Source organism: Lasioglossum baleicum, chromosome 8, assembly GCF_051020765.1.
Source record: "Lasioglossum baleicum chromosome 8, iyLasBale1, whole genome shotgun sequence".
NCBI classification, from domain to species: Eukaryota; Metazoa; Arthropoda; class Insecta; order Hymenoptera; family Halictidae; genus Lasioglossum; species Lasioglossum baleicum.
This window is the reverse complement of record NC_134936.1, coordinates 17029909-17049244: the sequence shown is the minus strand read 5'-3', so window position 1 is coordinate 17049244 and position 19336 is coordinate 17029909. Positions and strand designations below refer to the sequence as shown.

General features: G+C 46.3%; 2 protein-coding genes across 7 annotated transcripts in view; one reads left to right on the top strand and one right to left on the bottom strand.

Moving 5' to 3' along the window:
• The window catches only part of Tn (tripartite motif containing protein thin), a 65471-nt gene extending 62942 nt beyond the window's left edge, over positions 1-2529 (bottom strand). For all 5 annotated transcript variants that reach the window (XM_076429215.1, XM_076429218.1, XM_076429217.1 and 2 more), the window contains exon 1: positions 2476-2529. The gene's annotated coding sequence lies outside the window, so the exon portion shown is untranslated. The remainder of the gene's footprint in view (positions 1-2475) is intronic.
• The window catches only part of LOC143211491 (uncharacterized), a 65342-nt gene that overhangs the window by 34195 nt on the left and 11811 nt on the right, over positions 1-19336 (top strand). For both annotated transcript variants that reach the window (XM_076429237.1, XM_076429236.1), the window contains 2 exons: positions 11791-11852; positions 15664-15856. In XM_076429237.1, coding sequence (XP_076285352.1) covers positions 11791-11852; positions 15664-15856 — 255 coding nt within the window. The remainder of the gene's footprint in view (positions 1-11790; positions 11853-15663; positions 15857-19336) is intronic.

The following is a 19336-nucleotide window of genomic DNA, read 5'->3' as shown; positions in this document are numbered from 1 at the left end:
TTAGGACGAGCTGGCGAATAGAAAGAAGACAGAAAGGGGTGGTCCGGTAGAGAAAAAGGGGTGGTTCGGGCGTCGAAGAGGAAAAAGTCAGAGAATAGGGTTGCGCTCCGGTGTCGCGACGCTTGATGAGGATCTTTTCTCCGTTTCCGGGCGTCGCGACGCCGGTGGTCGTTGCAAAGAGAGTAAAAGAGAGTGAGAGAGTGAGTGAGAGAGAGAGACGGTGGAAAAACTGTAGCGGGAACGAAGCGGGTAATTGGACACCGGCCGGCCATATTAGAGCACGGATGAGACAGACGGAGATAGTGGGATCGAGGAACGGGCGACGTGAGAAAACGCGGAGGAGTGGAAGCACAGGCGGAGAGAAATAGATGGGAAACGGGAGACAGTAAGGTGATAGAGGGAGAGAACGAGAGAGCTCGGGGGAGGGAGAGAGACACGTTGGAGAGGGAGAGAAACGACGAGGAAGAGAGGGAAGCTCGGCGGAGTGACACAGAACCAGAGAACGAAAGCGGAGAGTTGGGAGGAATGGAAAGGTACGAAACGTTGCTCGAGAAGAAAATAGAATGATGGAGAATTGCAAAAAGATGTGTTCAACATCAACATAAAATCAAGCATATGATATTGAAGAAATAAAGAAGACGTTGAAGAATCATTTCACACGTTACAAAAACGAAGAAACAATTGAAGTAGACGTTGAGCTAGTGTTTCAGAAGTCACAGCGAAAAAAGGTTAATGAAGAAAAGGCAACATTAAAGAATCATTCGATCGTTAAAGACAAGAAGAAAGTATCGAATGAACGAGGAAAGCATAGCCTGAAGCGGAAAGAAAGCGACGAACCCGAGAATCAGCGGAAGTAGACAACATCTGAGAGCGCCGGGTGTTGCAGCATCGGAGAGTCTGCCAACGAAGATGAATCGCAATTAATACCGGCTAGGATTGGCGAAGCCGAGTCGATCGTGACGTTTGTTAACGGCAAAGCAGCGTGAAGAAACGGGCGATCGGGAATAAGCTCGGCGACGGGGTCGAAGGAAAAGATGAAGGATGGGAAGATGCTGGTTCGAGGAGAACGGAGAAGAACCTTGCCACTAGTCAGAGAGAGAGAGAGAGAGAGGGAGAGAGAGCCGGAGAAAGAGAGAGCAGAAAATCTCGACGGTGATGGAAAAACTGGTGCTCGGGTGTCTGAAATCCGCGGTAAAAAGTCTCGAAACGATTCTTTCCTCGGTGATTCCGTGGGAAGTCTCTCGAGGTCTCGAGTCTATTTCAAACTTCGGCTTGGGGGGGAATAGCTAGCGCCGCGGATTATCCGCCGAAACAGTCTCTTCGACGGGGGACACGAAGAAAAGAAGGGAAAGAGAAGGGACGGGGTTATGGGGCAAGAAAGCTTGAGGATGGTTTAGGGGAAGACGAAGAAATTCGAGGGTTAATAATAGTCGAGGATAATCTGAGACCACTTCTGCCGTGGAGAACGTGGTTCTGAGAATTTTGTTTCTGGGATTCAAAGAATCCGAAGGGCCTAGAGACTCGGCACAAGTTTCCCGAGGAGGAACATCGTCCAGAAGTTGCACCGAGAAGCGATGCAAGAAAAGAAGCAGGGACGTGGAACAAGGAGCGTTCACGCTAGTTGGAAGAACTCTTGACGAAGTCCTCGCATAAATAATAACTAGAAAGAACCACGATTATTATTATTTTTCTAAGAAGCTCGGGGGTTCGAGAGAGAGTCCGAGGGTATTGCGTGCGGGATCGTCGGTCCAGAAATGGGACCTCGAGGTAGCCACGAGTTTCCATCACCGGTGACCATCGCGTTCCATGGCCAGGTCTTTCCACGCCAATGGCGCCCAGCTCGCGCAAGCTCGCGAGCTGGCTCGTGCATCTCGTGTGCGCCGCTGTACCGTTTTAGTAACGGAGCGCACCGGTGCGCACCGGTGTGCATTATCTAACACTTAAAATTAGACCGGCGATGGCGACGGCGAAAAGAGAGACTACCTCTCTCTTCCCCTCTCTCTCTCTCTCTCTCTCTCTCTCCAGGTCGTATTCCAATAGTTTTCGACGTCCGTTTCTGTCTTTCGGCAGGGTTCGCCGAAAACTGGTGGGGAGAAGCGGAAGCGTTTTGAGTCGGTGCTCGCGAACGATGGATCACTTGCACTGATGGATCACGTGATATGAATCTTCTAGCAGCCCTTCTCTCTCTCTTTCTCTCTCTCTCTCTCTCTCTCTCTCTCTCTCTCTCTCTCTTTTTCTATCTTTTTCTCTCCGTTCTAGTCTCACGTGCGGTTTTTTAATCAAAATCCGGAGAGGAGTGGAATAGGCACTTCGAAACTGGGACACCAAGAGAAGACGGTTACGCGATTCGTTTCCGCGGCACTTTCGACGAACGATCTTGTTCCCCCGACCGCGCGAAGATACATCCCGGCGATCTATCGATCGATTCGAGGCGTAAACGAGGTGCTGACGATTACGAGATTACGAGGCACGCACCGCGTTCGTCCGGGCCGGCTGGCCGCCCGTCTCAGAGTGAATGTCTTATTAGTTATTTCTGGCCAGCTACTTCTTCGCCTCTCCGCCTCCTACTTCGTCTTTTCTTGATCCTCTGCCCGAGCTTCCGCCCCACTCTCTCTCTCTCCCACTTCTCCTCTCGCTCTCTTTCTCTTCTTCTCATCTTTTCTGTCTTTCTATCTGGCCCCGAGTCTTGCTCCCGTTCGAGAGCCGCATCGCATCGTCGTCGTCGTCCACGGATCCCAGAGGAAACACCAATGGCGAGTCTCCCTCAGTCGAGTCTGCCCTCGTGCATGATGCAGGATCACTTTCCCGTGGATCACTGTCCTTGAACTTACGCGAACCGATCGTTTCCGAAGACCATGCCCACAGATACGCCCCCGCAACGGTGCACCTGAGTCTAAGGATCCTGCACTCAGGGAAACGAGCCAGGTTGATGGGTCGTGGATATACCACCATCGGGATCCAGGTGGATCCTCCGCGATCCAATGAAGATCAGGAGTGCTGTGGCGTAGGCAAACTGGAAGTTGATTCCTCTGTAATAGTAGATTCTTTATAATTAGTTGGAGAATCATGGTGGAGTCCAAGAAATTTTTGACGCGCGTGCAGAGATCTTTCTCAATTCCGAGCGGTCAGCCAAATTCTGCATCCGGCTCTGATCATGCAACAATCTAATAACTTCTATTTCGGTATTTTTGAACCCCACGCTCGTGACACGACGTTTCTCAACGATTGAGTTAAACGATTCCGAAGTTGATCCTCTTGGCAAGTCTCGGATAATGGCACGTCTCAATTATTAAAAAGTCGATTCGAATAAAATAACCGTGCGTCAAGTAGCTGGTCGAAACATGTTATATTTGCTGAGAAGCTTTCGATGATAGAAATGAATTTTCGGATAACGAATTCGAGTGGATCTTCGGAGCGCAATTTGGTGAAGTGATTTATTGGTACGCTCGTTCCGATTTTAACAAGCTCGAGCGAAAACACAATTAAACGGTGATCAATATGCGGCGAAAGAAACGACCGCCGTTGAATTAACGAACACGAACGCGATGCTCGCCGATTAATTTAAACGTTCCTGTAAAAAGAATCTCGCTTCGTTATTCCCGGTACACGCGTGGCGCTTCTCTCTTCGTTACCGAAAACTTCAGGAGAGTAAAAAGCTCTCTCGATCGATCTCTCTCTCTCTCCGTCGATGTTTCCCGAAGCTAATCGACTGTGCTCGCAGGTTCGCGGGGTTTGCCCTCTTGAACCGTCTTCGAACTCATCGCGTTTGCCGACTTAAACGAATCTCTCGCCGGTAATCAGTGAACCGAGGACGATCGAACTTTCGACAACGCCCGGAGAAAAACCCTTGATTCTGATGTGCCTCGGAGCCACTAATGAGATACTCCGCCGAGGCTGGAATTATCACCTGTCGACCCCCTCGATGCTCCTTCCACCGTTAAACGAGAAACGAACTCGCTTAACTCGCTTATGGTCGAGACAAGAATCGTTCTCGGAAAAATCCTTTTAAATTAGAACCACCAAGGATCCTCGACACTGGCCGACTCTCTCTTTCTCTCTCTTCCCACAGATGCCAAGAAGAATCCCGAGAAAATACTTCGAAAAGGAGAATTAATCCCGATGAGACTTCTCGCCATAATTGTCAATCGTAAGGAGCTTCGTCGGATCATGCAAATCTCGGGTTTATAGCAATCCCGCCGATTAATATGCAAATAGACGGTGAGAGAAATTCCAAAGATCCTGATCCGCAGGTTCAGGTCGAACATGATTGATTTAGTCCCGGTATCGTAGAACTACCCCCTCAAATAAAATATGAAGAAATAAAGTAATACCTAAAATTCTATTTTCAAAACGTAACAGGTATGTTAGAAACACGATCTATTCGGTGCCATAGTTCTGGGGTAAGTGCCGTGCGGTTAATAAAATAAAATAAAATAAAAAATGCTTGCATTGATTGCAGGACACAGGAGCCAAATAAAAAGTGTATTCTCCTTTTAATTATCCTATTACGCTGAAACTAATTCGTTGACGTCCTTAAATATTTTTAACACGTCCACTGCTTTAAATCGTACGTGTCCATTTTTGCCATAAATGCATAAAGTCCGCTGTCTAATTATAATGTAGCGAGCAAATGCGCAAGAATGCGGAGCTTATTTATTCCGCGATGTATCATTGTTTCGAGTACCGTTCGTCTGTTTTATTTCGGAATCATAACACGGTCCTGTTGTACGCGTAACTACGCTAAAAATAGCGGGCCGATGAGTCAGGCTGCCTAAAACGGTCTACACGGTTTTTCGCGTGCGCGCGATTACGCTGCCGCCGTCGTCGTCGAGCATCGCGCGTTCCGTCGCGGTTTCGAAAGCGTCGCGGCACTCTCGATCGGATGCCGCAGAAATTCCGCGCATATCCGCGGATCCGCGCTGAATAGAAACGCGTTTCTAATTCCCGGGGGCCTGTTATTTAACCGGGGGCGTCACTGAATCGGACGGCGAGCAGAATTTCGTGACAATCCGGACTAATGGCGCGGCCGCTCGAATCCGACAATAATTCAACATTTAATTATGAATCTGTCATTTCGCGCGGCCCGCCGCGCCGTTTCAAGCGAGACCGCAAACTGTACGCGGCCGCTCGAACGTTGCGGACAACAAGCGGACCCCGCGCGACCTCGGGATATTGTATCGGACCGGAAGATAGATCGCCGTGTCCGCTCGGAAACAAAGTCAAGAGCAGCCCGTCGATATTTCATCGCGGCACAGGCTCGAATAAAAATACGAGCCGGACGACCTACCGCCCCCGCAGAATTACGCGGCCGTCGCCGGACAGCTGATTCCGGTCGCTCTTTCACTGTTGCGTCAGACAATGATCTTCCCATCCGTCCGGAACAATCGCAATTGGGTTCCATTGATAGAGCAGATTCCATTTTAATAATACATTCTCGAATATTCAGTCTGAGCGATGCAAGATAATTTGTTAAAACGAACAGATCCCCTTCTAGTGGCTAATCGTCTCTTTTAACTTCCCCGAGGAACCCAGCTCAGATCCAGTTAGGCTTCGTATCATATTTAAGCTTTCTTCAGGATACCCCGCAGATCTGAGTCCGTTCATTCAGCCGTCCGTTTACCCTCGTTCGCTTTCCCCGAACATGAAAGCGAAGTCGTCAACACTGGCAATAAAATCACGTCGTCCGTTGTTTTCCGGTCGCTGGCAATCCTAGAATTATTTCTGGCAGTTATCGAGACTTCAAAAGCCACCGTGAAACCGTATAACATTGATCTTGGCATTAGCTGTGCACCTCCTCGCTGCTAGCGCGTCTCTTTGGGCCCACGGATCGCGAAGGTTCTCAAACGGCTTCGAGGAATGCTCGTCAACCGGAGACAAAGCTGAGAATCTTTCTAACTACGCTTCGCTCAGAACTGAAACTATTGATTAAACTATTAATTAAAGTCGACGATGATAATTCACGGGACCGTTGAAAAGTGAGTGTTTACGCGAGATATTTCCGCGAGCGTTTAATCCATATCCCGAGCGATAGCGGGCGCGGCCGCGAAGGAAACTTTCATCGGCTCTGGAATCATTTTCCCGGCCACTTAACGGGATTAGCGTTGCAATTTCGCGATGAAGTTCCCGCCTAGATCGCTCATTAATCGTTTCGCGTGCCACGGTATAATGAACGAACGGGTGGCGGTTGAATCACGAGCGGTCGCGTCGTTGTTCGCCGAAAATTTCCGCGCGAGCTTTTAAAGCCTCCCCACGGTTCATTTATCCGTGAATTCGAGTGACGAGCGCGTGGAGGAGAGAGAGACGCCTTCCGAAATTAAATCGACTGTCTCGCCGACCGCACAACCGCGATCATTCTCGTCGAGGATCCCGTTTTTTTTTGTTTTCAACGACAGATCGGAACGGATAAATCAAACGACGTTGTGTTAGAATTTGCACGCGAGGATAATTTATACGACGCGTTGTCCCGGGGCCGAGAGAAATTCGCGGCGAAGCGACATTCGATTTATCATCGACGCGAATTTATTCGCGCACTGAGTCCACCATTGTGCCATTTCTCGCGGACGATACTGATCCCTCCGGCTTGGTCGAGCTCATAGCTCTGATTCCTTCTGGATTGACTTTGATTGTGTCCTACTTGGCAAAATCTTTGATTTCGCCGCAGTCTACTAATTATATCGACGTCAGAAATTACCCGATACTAATTAGTTAGTATCGTCGACGTGTAACAGATGAGTTTATCGCTTCTTCGAACGATAAAGTATGTTCCCAGTTCCGCAGGATATTTTATGGAAAGCCAGAGAGCAGACCTCGTACTTAGAATGGATCCCCAGAAATCCCCAGAAACACTTTAGCCAGTTTCTTCCCATTCCGTTCGCCGGGGAAGATCGATCGTCAACGATTACATCGGTAAGCCGCCATCCCTTTTTTGTCAGCGAATTCTTAGTCGCGAGCTTTATCGCCTCGACGATTCGTTCGATTGTCACCGAGGAGATAGCGATGTGAAAGCGAACCGGCGAACCGCACGTTCCTTCGTTTCAGCAAATTTACTCGCGATTTTGCTCGCTGGGACGGACGACGAGTAAATACGTTTACGAGTTTCATTGGCACGGAGCACTGCAGACCTTCTGCTGGGTCCTTGCGGGTCAACAATAAGATAAAACAGGATACAGAACCAAGAGGGATCTATATAAAATTAGGAATTCTGAACTTGCTGTTCTCAAATCATCAGCTACTTTGTGAATAAAAAGACATACTGAAGATTGAAATTATTATTTGAGATTGTCAAACATCTGCAAAAATGTAAATTGATAGGCTGTGGAAATTTTTACGTGTCTGACCACGACTGTCTGTTTCTACTTGTGCCAAACTCGAACCGAGTACCTTTCAGAAAAAAATGTAGAAATCAAGGCAATGATTTTATCTATGCGAATGAGAATGATCTGTTCCTAACGAAGAGTGTGCTTAGTTCATCGTGGAATTTCGACGGATTTGCAATTCCCTCGCCTTCCAGAGGCGAACGAACAAATGCGAGAAAAGGCCTGGGGGAGACTTGCTCTCGAAGGATCGTCATCAATTTCCATTCTCGCCGGATTTTCGACGCGATCCATTTTCGGGAATGCTGCGGCCGTGCTCGCGTGCTGATCCATCATTGTCCGAAACAAGAAATTCGCCGGGTGACTTATCGCGGCAGTTTCGAGGCACGACATCGATGGTCCCTGAGAATGGACATTGTACGGCATTCCTCGGTGTTTGTTTCGCGTAAATGGTCCCCGGGGGTCGAGACAAAGGGCTCTCGGATCAACAAGCCGCGTTTACACGCGCGATTCCATTGCGGAGACAACTTACGCCTCCCTGGTGATCCTGATCGATTGACTCCGGTTTCTTTCTTCTCGATCCTATACGCAACCAATCGGAATAAAATCTTTCTATTAAAGTTAGCGCAGAATTGAAGTAAATTAATTCGTGTGACTTTTATAGAACAATACATAGTAATCAGTTGTTGCGGCGTGATTTTAAAATATTTTATAATATCCGCTGGCGTTGTGTGCGAGGCTCGAATTGTTATTACAAAAATCATGAATAATCTACGATGAAGCGGGATGGAAAAAGTTCGCTGGAAATGTATGCGCGAACGTGGCAATGATTTTTAATTGTATTAATAAACTTTCGCTTCGGGAACCCGGGGGATTATAAAATTTTGCGTTTCGCAATTCGGGTCGGCGTTTGTATCCCGGCGTAATCCGCATTGCAGAGTTTCGAAAAGTCAGTTTTTTGGGAAGAAAAATGGTCGCCGCTGTGGTACAGTTGCCGAGAGGAATTTCCAGTTGCTGTACGCGCGAGAGAGTGGGACAAGGAGAGAGAGAGAGAGAGTGGAGTTACAATTCGATGATTCCCACTCGGTGGAGAGCGAGACCACGGGTTTCGGATTATTTGTGGATTAAGGCGGTTCGTATTTCGAGAATTCGGGGCCATTACGGGAACCGAGGACAGAATTAATATCTAGACTAATTTCCGGGGGCCGGATCGAGCACCCACCGCTGTTGTAATCACCGGGTAAATGGGGGAACACGCCCGGAAAAGTTAATTATTCCGCGTTTGTGTTCGCGGCGCCGCTCTCTCTCGGACATCTTCCGCCGAACTTCTCAACTTTTACCCATTCAAAGAGCAGCAACTTTTAATCACTGAACACCGACGAGTAACGAAGTTTCTCGCGGCGTTTCTTCCGTTTCGCGGTCGTTAATGTCGCGGAAAAACGCGAGACTTATCCCGGATCAATTTTCTTCCGAGTTCCCCGAGATTGCAGCTGAGGCTTCTCGATGGATCACGAGGCGCCCAAATTGTCACGGCCCTGGCTGCTATTTTTGCTGTCGTCCGCGCGATATTTATAACAGCAGACTTATTTCACCGTCGACACGACTTCTATCTGTCGCCGGAGACTCAAACCTCGCGACTCATGCTGGAATCGGTCCTCGACACGATCCGTTCACTTTCTTTGTTAATACTAATCCGAAAGTGCTGTCTGAATTTCTGTTACGTTAAATATAGATCGGCCTCTTCCATTCGATCCGATTATTCTTGGCTGAGGAAGACTGAAACACTTACACAAATCGTTTCTTCTTTCGTTAATTGTTCCTTCTGTTCGCAGAATCTCACGAAATTTTGATTTTTCTTCGACTTATTTTTACGTATCATTCCCATTCATGTTTCCTCCGCGCCGGAAAATTCCTCGGACGCATTCCTAAAATATTTATCTGCTGGCCGAGAAGTTTCCACGTTTTTTAAAAGAACTTGAAAGAGAAGGTTCACTTTCTAAAATTAAACATTTCTGGCGTTCTTCAACAACTTTCTGCCGCGTCTTCATTTATTTATAGAACGCATTCGTGTACCATAACATAAATTCTGCAATATCGAATGAAAATTTGAAATACCTCATCAGCACTTTTCCCGCAACGATTTATCGACGAAAATGATCTACACAGCAGCAACGAATTAAAATCACTTTACAAGAAATATAGCGCCGTTCAATTAAGCTCAAGGATCGCCAGCCGAGCCGGAAACGAACTGAAAAATGAACACCATCTATATCCCATCACAAACAACGAACAAACTACCCAATAAATCTCTTCGATCGACGATCTACAATCTCTCAGCGACGTGTTAACTAACGGACGATTTTTCCACTGTCTAAAAAAATTCGAATCAAAGTACGACGGCTGGTGGGGAGTTGACAAAATTCTATTTTATGTGCAACACTTTATTTCGGACGACGTTTCTCCTGGTCGAGCAGATTCCATTCGCGATCGAGCGCGATTAAACGCAAGGTCGAACCGCGTTCCCGTCGATAAATTAACGATCACCGAGTTTATCGAGCGCGGATTCGCTTACCAGAATCGAGCACCGTCCATCTTACGAACTGTGAACACTGGGACACGGATTCCCTGATCCGGGAACCTTTCGATCGGGATGAATCGGATGATCGTTATCACCGAGATCGAAACTGAATGATGCACTCCTCAAAAGAATTAAGGGATCACAATTTTAACAACGTGTGTTACCACCTCGTTTATGAATAACATCTAAAATAAGATATTTTATTTTCAAAGTTGTACGCATACTTTAAAATAAATAGGATTATTTATTATTTACTATTTAAAATACTATTTTCCCCAGCTCTGGTGGTAACACACGTTATTAAAATTGTTAATTAAGTAGTCAGTGTTATACGCACACATATGGCCATTGTTACGCGTGGCTGCAACGCGGCGGATCCGATGGAAATTCATTACACCAGATATTTGCGTGAAACGGTCGAGACGTTTTCCCGTGGTTCATTAATTTCGCGGCTTGAATAGCGTCGCCGAGTGACGAGTGGCTGTTCCCCCAGTGGAATAAGTCCGCCATTGCGGCCGGTGTGCAGCTTCCTTGCACTTAGGGTCCTTTTTATCGGGATAAGAATGTCTTCTAACGAGAACCATCCGTGGAAGTTCTTTCCGCCTTGTCTAGAAACTGGAATAGAAAATCTCGTGAACATCGGAGATCTTTCGGCGTGGGGGCCCTCCCCCACAAAAAAAAAAAATAGTTCCGCGAGAACTGTCGAGGGAATTTCTGCTATCTCTCTTGGAACAGGAGATTGAAGGGTTCGTAAACCGGTGACGAAGTTCTTTGCACTTTGGTGCTTCGCTTCGGGGAGGAGAATATTTTTTAGGGCGGGATGCTGAGGCTGCTGGTTCGCTTTCAGGGGAAAATGCACGGAGATAGAGACCTTTGATGAAGGATATTTTCTTACAAGGGGATAGGATTGAGTAGCGAATGAGTTGCGCTCGATATTACAACCCTGAAGAACCTAATCTACCGCAGAAATTTTAATATTAACTTCTGGAGCCGGGAGTTTCGCAATTTTTCATGATCGATTCCGAAGGTTCGGAGACTTGAAGAATATTTTTTATATAGGCGATATTAACCCCTTGCGATGTATTTTACGGTTTCGGTAATTAGAACTTTTTCGTAGTCCGTAATTTCTTAAAAGAAAGAAGAAAATGTGTGTTCTCTAATAGCTGCACATTAACAAAACGAAAATAGAACTTTATTTCGATTTAAAGAAGATTAATAACATACATATTTATTAGACTCTGTTCAGAATCTTAGTAGGCCAAGAGGTTAATCTTGAATCATTGTAAAAATGGAGCTGTTGCTAATCGACGGATTCAGGTTACATTTGCGCGTTGGCATGATGGCTTGCAGATTGCCAATAACTGTAACTGAGAGATTTGATTAGTGATGGAGCATCAGTATCGGGAATATGGCGGCGCAGATGGGCGGCACGGAGCAGAGCGTTGCGAATTTAAGACAGGGTTCGACCAGCGGAAAGATCGATAAATACAGCAAATCGCTAGGAACATTAGCAAGCTTTCCGGGACCATTCGTTCCCATTATGCGGCCGATCACGATCATCCGGAGGGTTCATTATGTGGTTATTGATAACGTTGGTCATTTATCTCGCGACTTACGGGTCCACCCTAATCGTTAATAACATCGGGACTTAATTATCCACCGATCACGAATTGGCAGACTAATAATCATCAATCTAGCAATACGTGTGTGCCGGCCAACTTCGGCCGTCGCGCGCGTAATATTCTGGATCCAACGAGCTATAAATTCGGCCCGCGAACCGAAAGTAATTGTCTAATCAGGCCGGACTAATTACAGAGCTGTTAATGGCCACCCCTCGACGAAAAACAACCCGTTCAGACACGGTTCGACGCGTTGTTACCGATCGTTTTGTTTTTCCAGGGTGGAGACGCGGAACTACTGCCACACGAAGCCGCGGAAATCAAGGCTATCGAGATTCCACCGTGAGTAATTTACAGTCATTAGTAGATTTTATGCATTTATGACAAAAATGATAAAAGATTTAAGGCCACCAGTGTATTAGTTTCACCTTCTTCAACAAGACAATCAAAAGAAGAGTGAAATTTTTATTTTGCTCTCGTGTCTTATCAATGCAAACATTTTTTATTTTTCATCAAGATACGCAGTCTAGTCATTATACACAGACGGTTGCTGGAATAACTGGGTTCTTGTCAAAACATCCGAGTCAGCGGTTCAACATTTCCGTCGAAACTTTGTAAGACCTCCCCGAGAAACAGTTCTCTGAAGAACATTTATTTAAAACGAGACCTTCGGTTGCTTTTGCAAATATTTCCAAACTGTTTCTCGCCGAGCGCACGACTTTCGAGGCACGCACGTTTAGTCGGGTTTGTTATGCGGTCGACTGGAACATGCTATTTTCGAAAGGATTGCGGATAAAATAAAATAAATTCATTTATGACCTCGGATGATCTTCACAGAAGCTTTTGTGGATATCCATCTCTTCAGGACATTGTTTGGATAATATTGTGACAGGAATTGAATGGGTCACCCGGTATACCGAGAATAGACGAGTTCAAGTAAAGCGAAGCGGGCGAGACGAAGTTGAGGCAAGTTCGCGTGCAAAGTCGCAAGTTAAATGCATTGACGAAGTTACGTTAGTCGAGCACACTTCGTTGTATCGGGGCAAGGGCCACGCTACAAGCTCCGGAAGCGAACATTTTCTTTTCCCTGACCGAGGAACGGTCCCGTTTATTTACACGGGAACGAGTTATCGCGTAAATCGAGCGTCCCGTTCGGTTCTATGGATTTTGAAATCGGCTAGGAAAAAATTTCGGCAGTGGAAAAGCCGCGAGGCGTCGCTCTGGACCAGAAATAGTTTGATGATCGCCGATCCGTAATTTTAGTCCAAGGTGTAGGTTGTGTGACGCAAGCGAGCTGGCCGACAGGAAATCGCGGTTTTTCTGTAGAATATGTTCAATTAGAGAAGCGAATTAAAGCGTGAAGTACTGGAGCAGAGAACCAGAATAGGGTAAACTGTACAATGATTGGCACCTCAAGCCAAAATCTTTTTATCTTTTTTTGTAATGTTTAAACGAGCTCAACTTGCTATTATTATAAGCTAATGGACATTTTTCTACAAAATCAAACAGTTTTTAAAGTCATAAATCTTTTATTATAAAATATATTCATTGAATAACAATCGTAAGACAAATAGCACATGTTATTGGCACAACATGTATCAGTTATTGGCACTGAAGAACTGAATAGGAATTATTTATTTATTTATTATTATTTATTATTATTATTTATTATTGAAATAATTTATTTTTGTTTATTATATTATTATTATATAGAACATGGCTAAACACTTTTTAACAAGTCACCCACAATATCGTAATCTAATAATTTCATGTAAAAGAAAAATGCTTTCTTTTGGTACAACACAATGATTGAAAATCCTATTAATATTCTTCCGGTAGGTAAAGTGTTTAAATCAAAACTGCCAATAACTAGTGCAGTGCCAGCAATAGTATAGTTTGCCCTGTATCCTGAGCTTCGTCTGTATAAATAGTTAAATAATTTATTTGCAGCCTCCCTGGGTAGATGCGTGAGTAAATGACATCAATATAGCACATCGAGTTAGATCATTGTGTTTTCTTGTGAAAGGGCGTACAGTTTTTGGAGGAGTTCGTAACGGAGAAACAGTAAAAAATTCCCAGCTTGATAATTAATCGCGAGCCAGTAAATGGCGCCAGGGGAACACCTTACGGTCCGCGATGAAATAATAAACAGCGCGTGAGAGCGTGGCAGCGCGCTCTACATTCGTCGCGGCATTTACTTTGATCTTCGTTGTGCGTTTCGAGGTTCCCAGTAGATTCATCCGGTGGAAACAGTTCTGCGTGTGGAAACGGCTGCAGAGACACGGTGCAACCTCGATAATTTCGGGAGCGAGTGGAACAAATTGCGAATTAGAACGACACCGAACGCGTTCAACTGTTACTCCGGCTCCTCCTCCTCATCTCGATCCACGATTTTCTATTTCCCCCTCGACAGATTCGACTGGTTTTTGCTGGGAAACACTCGCGCAACCATTCTAGACGCTTTATCTCCGACGGTACACGAATCTCTGTCTATAAACACGCCCCCACGTTCAGTGTAGTGTTGCGATCCGTGAGGATGATTTATTCGCCGCTTTTTGACCGGCTTCCAAGCACTGTCGTTTTCTTCGCGATGCAGATGTTTCTTTAATTCCGATCCTCGAGTCATCATTCTTCGTTAACCGCTAAATTTATTTTCTAAAATAAATACAGGAATATAATATCTTCTGCGTCGATTGCAGGTGACAGCAGCCAGATACATATTTTGTGTTTGCCGTGATAATTTTAGCAAGTTAGAAATATCGATGTCTCTTGAATTATTCAAGCTTCTTATGCACAGTATTTTTATTTCGATCGATAAAATCAAGAGAATCGAGCGATTAATATCGCATAGATTGTCCGTCTTGAAGGACTGCATCTACTTCCTAATATTTGATGCACTTGTCATGCGCGATATGTTTTTTTGATCGATCAAAATCAAGAATTGCTGTATTAATATCTCACGAATGTCTGTGTCGAACGACCGAGTCTACTTGTTAATGTTTCATGCATTTGTCGTGTAGAATCGAATCAGAAATGTAGACATGAACCTCGCGGTCTGTCCCGAAGGCTGAATCTATGTACTTTCTAATTGTCGCACATCTGCCAATCTCGAGGACTATTCGCGTCGAGACACGCTGATGGTCGACGTTTCCAGGCGGCTGAAACAACGCGTTAAAAATTGCATAGTGTTATAACGAACGTCGGGGGAGATGGAATCGCAGCGCGACGAGGAAACTGTGTTTCCGCTTCGGAATATTTTCGCGCGAACAGACAACTGGGAGCAACGCAGCGGTGTTCCGACACAGCGTTGCTCTCAGCGGGAGCGAAATTAAAAGCCGAGGGTAAATAAGTGCGTTTCGCGGGAAAAAGCATCGGCGTCTCTTTTATTTATAATTGCTCGCGCACGTGCTGCATCCATTTTCTCTCTATCACATACTCTCTCTCTCCGTCTCTGTCTCTCTTGACGTTACAGAGCGAACAAAACGCCCGCTTGAACTGTCTACAGAACACCCGCATTGTCTCCCGCGTTTCGCATAATCGCATCAACCCACAGCTCGCAATCGACTTGGCGTAACTCGACAAAGATTCATCGACGCGAGATCGTCGTCTCGAAGACAGAGACATGACGAATGGATATAGTAAGATCGAATCCCGTAAAACATTTACAGGAACCGTTCCTACGGACGTTCGCGCAATTTCCGGTTTTCCCGATCGAATTCCCAGAACTCGGCATCAACTAGCAACTTGCTTTCTTGATAATGGGTTTCGATGCCGGGTGGAAATTTCCACGGTGGAAAAAAGCTACGGCCGCGCAGACGACGCGCGACGGTCGCAATTTAATTGCGAGCCGTTTTGTTAATGGAAAGAAAACTGCGAAAACCATGAATCACAACGTTGCTCGTTCTATCCGCTTTCCGAAGTCTCTCTCGACTCGGCGAGATATCCCCTTTATATTCCGGTGTTTCACCGTGACTATTATTGTTCAATTTTTCGAAAATGCTGCCTGGCTTTTCCCGACTGCTCAAATGTTATTCATTCCTCTCGCGACCTATTGTACTTCAGTCCTTTATATTTCTGTTTTAGGTTGATTCTCTCTCGTTTTTATATCGATCTCCGTGTAAAGACGATGTGATTGTTATTTCTGAAATTTCAGGAAGGTAGTGGCGTCGATGCAACGTTTGTACGCGGTGCCGTCGGAGAAATTGCGTGTCTGGTCCGCCTGGCTCACGAAGATCGGCGAAATTACGGACGAATGGCAGAAATGGTTACGATCGAACATCGATCTTGCGATAAGGATCGGGGAACACTTGGAGGCAGCCGAGGAGGCCTTGAGGAAGTCCAAGATGGTGAGTTGTGTTTCGTGTAACGACTGGCACAGCACCTATTCCAGGATATTTATGTCGGACCGTGGGGAAGAGGCTGCGCAACAGATTAATGCTGTTGTAAAAGCTTAGGTGCTGGGGAACCGTCTAGGGAAATTACCAGGCACAAATGTGCCGCAACGGGTAGAAAAAATAGGGACAAGCCGTAGAAACTCCGTATTCCTCTAGAAAGTCCAGAGCAGTATTTAAGATGGCAGTACCATTCGTAGATCCACGGAGGACGCGATAACGCGTATCGGGAAGGGCCCAGGAAAGGATTTTCGGAATTCCCAGTTGGATCGAGTGTCATTAAAACGGTGGATCCCGTGGTGGAAGACGTATCGGCCGCTTAAATTTTGCGCGGAAGTTCGGCTGGCGGTCTGCGGCGACCTAATTTCGGTCTAACGACGCCAATACGTTCGCGTAACGACGTATTGTAAGAACGCTGTCGCACGCTAATGGTGCCGATCGTCGGAGCAGATCGGGAACGAATATATTATTGCCCGGGACAATTTCGGTCGAGCATCAACGGCTCCATTTATCGTGGAATCGAACGACGGTCGATCTGTAGTGGCGGTATCGTTTTCCGATCGTTTTCGCGCACGGTTCCTGAGAGATAACGCTGCTTTTCTAGATGCAGCAAGACTCCCTCTCTCTCTCCCTCTCGTGTCTCTCGCTCTTCTCTCGACGTTGCACGCGCGAGTCCTTTGACAAAGGTCCGCTAACAATGCGCGCGCGATACGCGCCACGGCGCACCGTAAATATCTTACAGTCGTAAAAGCACGTCTGAATGGAACGCCGACGGAGTGCCTCCTGTTCCGTCGACGACGACGACGACGAACCCAGACATTTCCAGCGACGAATCACAAGTTCACCCAGCGAACGCCTCGCATTGAAACGGCCGCCTGACGGCGACGACAATCGGGAACGCGAGCAGGAATCGCACGCCTACACACGGAATTGGCATAATGCACGCAGCACGCCGGCGAAATTCGACGGGCAGATAGTCGGCTCCGTTTCCGGTACGCGAAGATTGGTACCTTCGCGCGAGACCCGTCTGCAACTGGCGGCGCACGCCTCTTCGACTTCCACTATCCTGCAGAGCAATCGCTTCTTTCATTCTCCGACACACCTGCCAGGTGATAGTCATTCTATTAGCGGCGGGAAATCGATCTGTTTCCCGACTGGTTTAACGTGATCTCTGGGAGCATATTTTTTAAACGAAACTGGTGGTCGGAATAATTTTAAACTTCGTGGACGTGTGTGTCTAACAATCTTCGGAGAATCCACTGCTGCGAGGTAAAGGAAAAATGAAAGTAAACGACACTTTTAACTTAGTAAAACAACAGAATTTACAAGCTCGGAATACAGAACCGCTTCGGCAAGGTTCGACAACGCTCGAGTAGCTTCGGCTTCTCCCTCATACATGAGATTACGTTCTTTACATCCACCGTTATTCCAGCCGATTATTTCTGTCATAAATCCATATAATCCGCTGTTCACCGAAGACTCTGACTGGTAGTCACAGCGTGAAAAACCGTGGAAACTCCCGCCCGACTTTTCCCTCGGAAATAAAAGTGTCGAAAACGCTATCAGAAAACTGCATTATTTCGCGAGCCGCAGAAATTTGAACAGCTCCGACAGCTCGGCAATTCCGCGCTCGCGAGAGAAACACCGAACGCTTCAGTTTCGAAAATGCTCCGGACGGAAGTTCGACGAAATTCCGAATATTAAAAGAAAAGCTTTTTCCTTCGTTTCCCTGAACGCATCAAGAGATCTCTCCGCCTCTGCATTGTGCTCGTTCCGTTCGGCTGGAACGTTTTCGAGGACGGCGTCGTTGTTCGATTTTATTAAACGTTGTTTACCTCTCGGCGTTATCGGGGGCGGTCGACCATAAAAATTTCAGGCTCGAATCGTCACGGCATCGACGCATCGATACGTCAATACATCGAGACGTCGCGCGGTGGGCCGCAATCGTGGGAAGCTGGACGAAATTTACGATCTTTATGCAAAATAACAATGTTCTGTATCTGTGTTCTTTTTTAAGAACACATCACACTCAATAAGTCCCCGGTCTGACACATATATGGCAACATTGTTGGCAGACCCACGTGATTTCCGGGTAGTACTAACCTTCAAACAGTACGTGTCAAAATTTCATGGCATTCTGATCGTTAGTTTGGAGGTTACAGTCGTTTTAGTGACCCCAGTTTTGTAATTTTCAAGACAATGGATAGAAAGGAATTTCGCGTGTTGATTAAACACTGTTTTTTGATGGGGAAAAATAGTGTTGAAGCCAAACAGTGGCTTGATAAGCATAATGGGGACTCTGCACCAGGGAAATCGACTATTATTGATTGGTTTGCTGAATTTAAACGCGGTCGTACAAGCACCGATGATGCTGAACGCTCTGGTCGCCCAAAATCGGTAGTTGTTCCGGAAAACATAAGAAATGTCCACAAAATAGTTTTAAAAGACAGTAAAATGAAGATAGCTGACACCTTGAAGATATCAGAAGGCAGTGTCTTTACAATTTTACGTGAAAATTTGGGCATGCGCAAGTTGCTTTCGAAGTGGGTGCCGCGTTTGCTCACACCGGACCAGAAACAACAACGCGTCGACGATTCAGAGCGCGATGAAAACAATGGTTGAATTGGACGAATTACGCTTTGAATTGCTTCCCCACCCACCGTACTCTCCAGATTTGGCCCCCAGCGACTACTGGCTTTTTGCAGACATGAAAAAGATGCTCCAGGGAAAGAAATTTGGCTGAAATGAAGAAGTGATTGCCGAAACTGAGGCTTATTTTGAGAGCAAAGACAAATCGTTTTACATAAAGGGCATCGAAAAGTTAGAGGAGCGTTGGAATGAATGCTTCACTCTTGAAGGAGAGTATGTTGATGAATAAAGTGGAATTTCTAAAAAAAAATTTCTTTTTCTTAGTTAGACCGGAGACTTTATGAGTGATGATTCCAAGGATTTGAAGATAATTGATTGAATTTGCCTACAAAAATTGGAAATTGCATAAACATGTGTGTGGCGTCGATGTAGCGAGACATCGATACATCGGCGAGTTTCTTTTATTAAACGCGAGGCGGCCAGACACGCGAGCCGCGACTAAATATATTGCGGTCGCTCGATTAATCTTCCGTTTCAAGGGCGACCTTCGTGAGATTGTACAGGCGGCGCGTGGGCGACATTTTCCATCCCCCTTTTATATTCACCGGCGAAGTGGTAACTCACTCATTGGCCCGCCAGACAGAGATTTAAACTGTTCCCCTCGTCACACAGAGGAGCATAAATCTTCCGTCCTACGGAAAAGTAACGCGGTTACCAGCACGGACACCTGTGCCGTGACGCCTCGGCTACGAAACACGGCTGCAACCATGCTCAAGGTTAGGCTCCTCCGGCTTGAAGTACACGGTACCAGTGGACCGTGTAAATTATGCGACTCCGGACTACAGG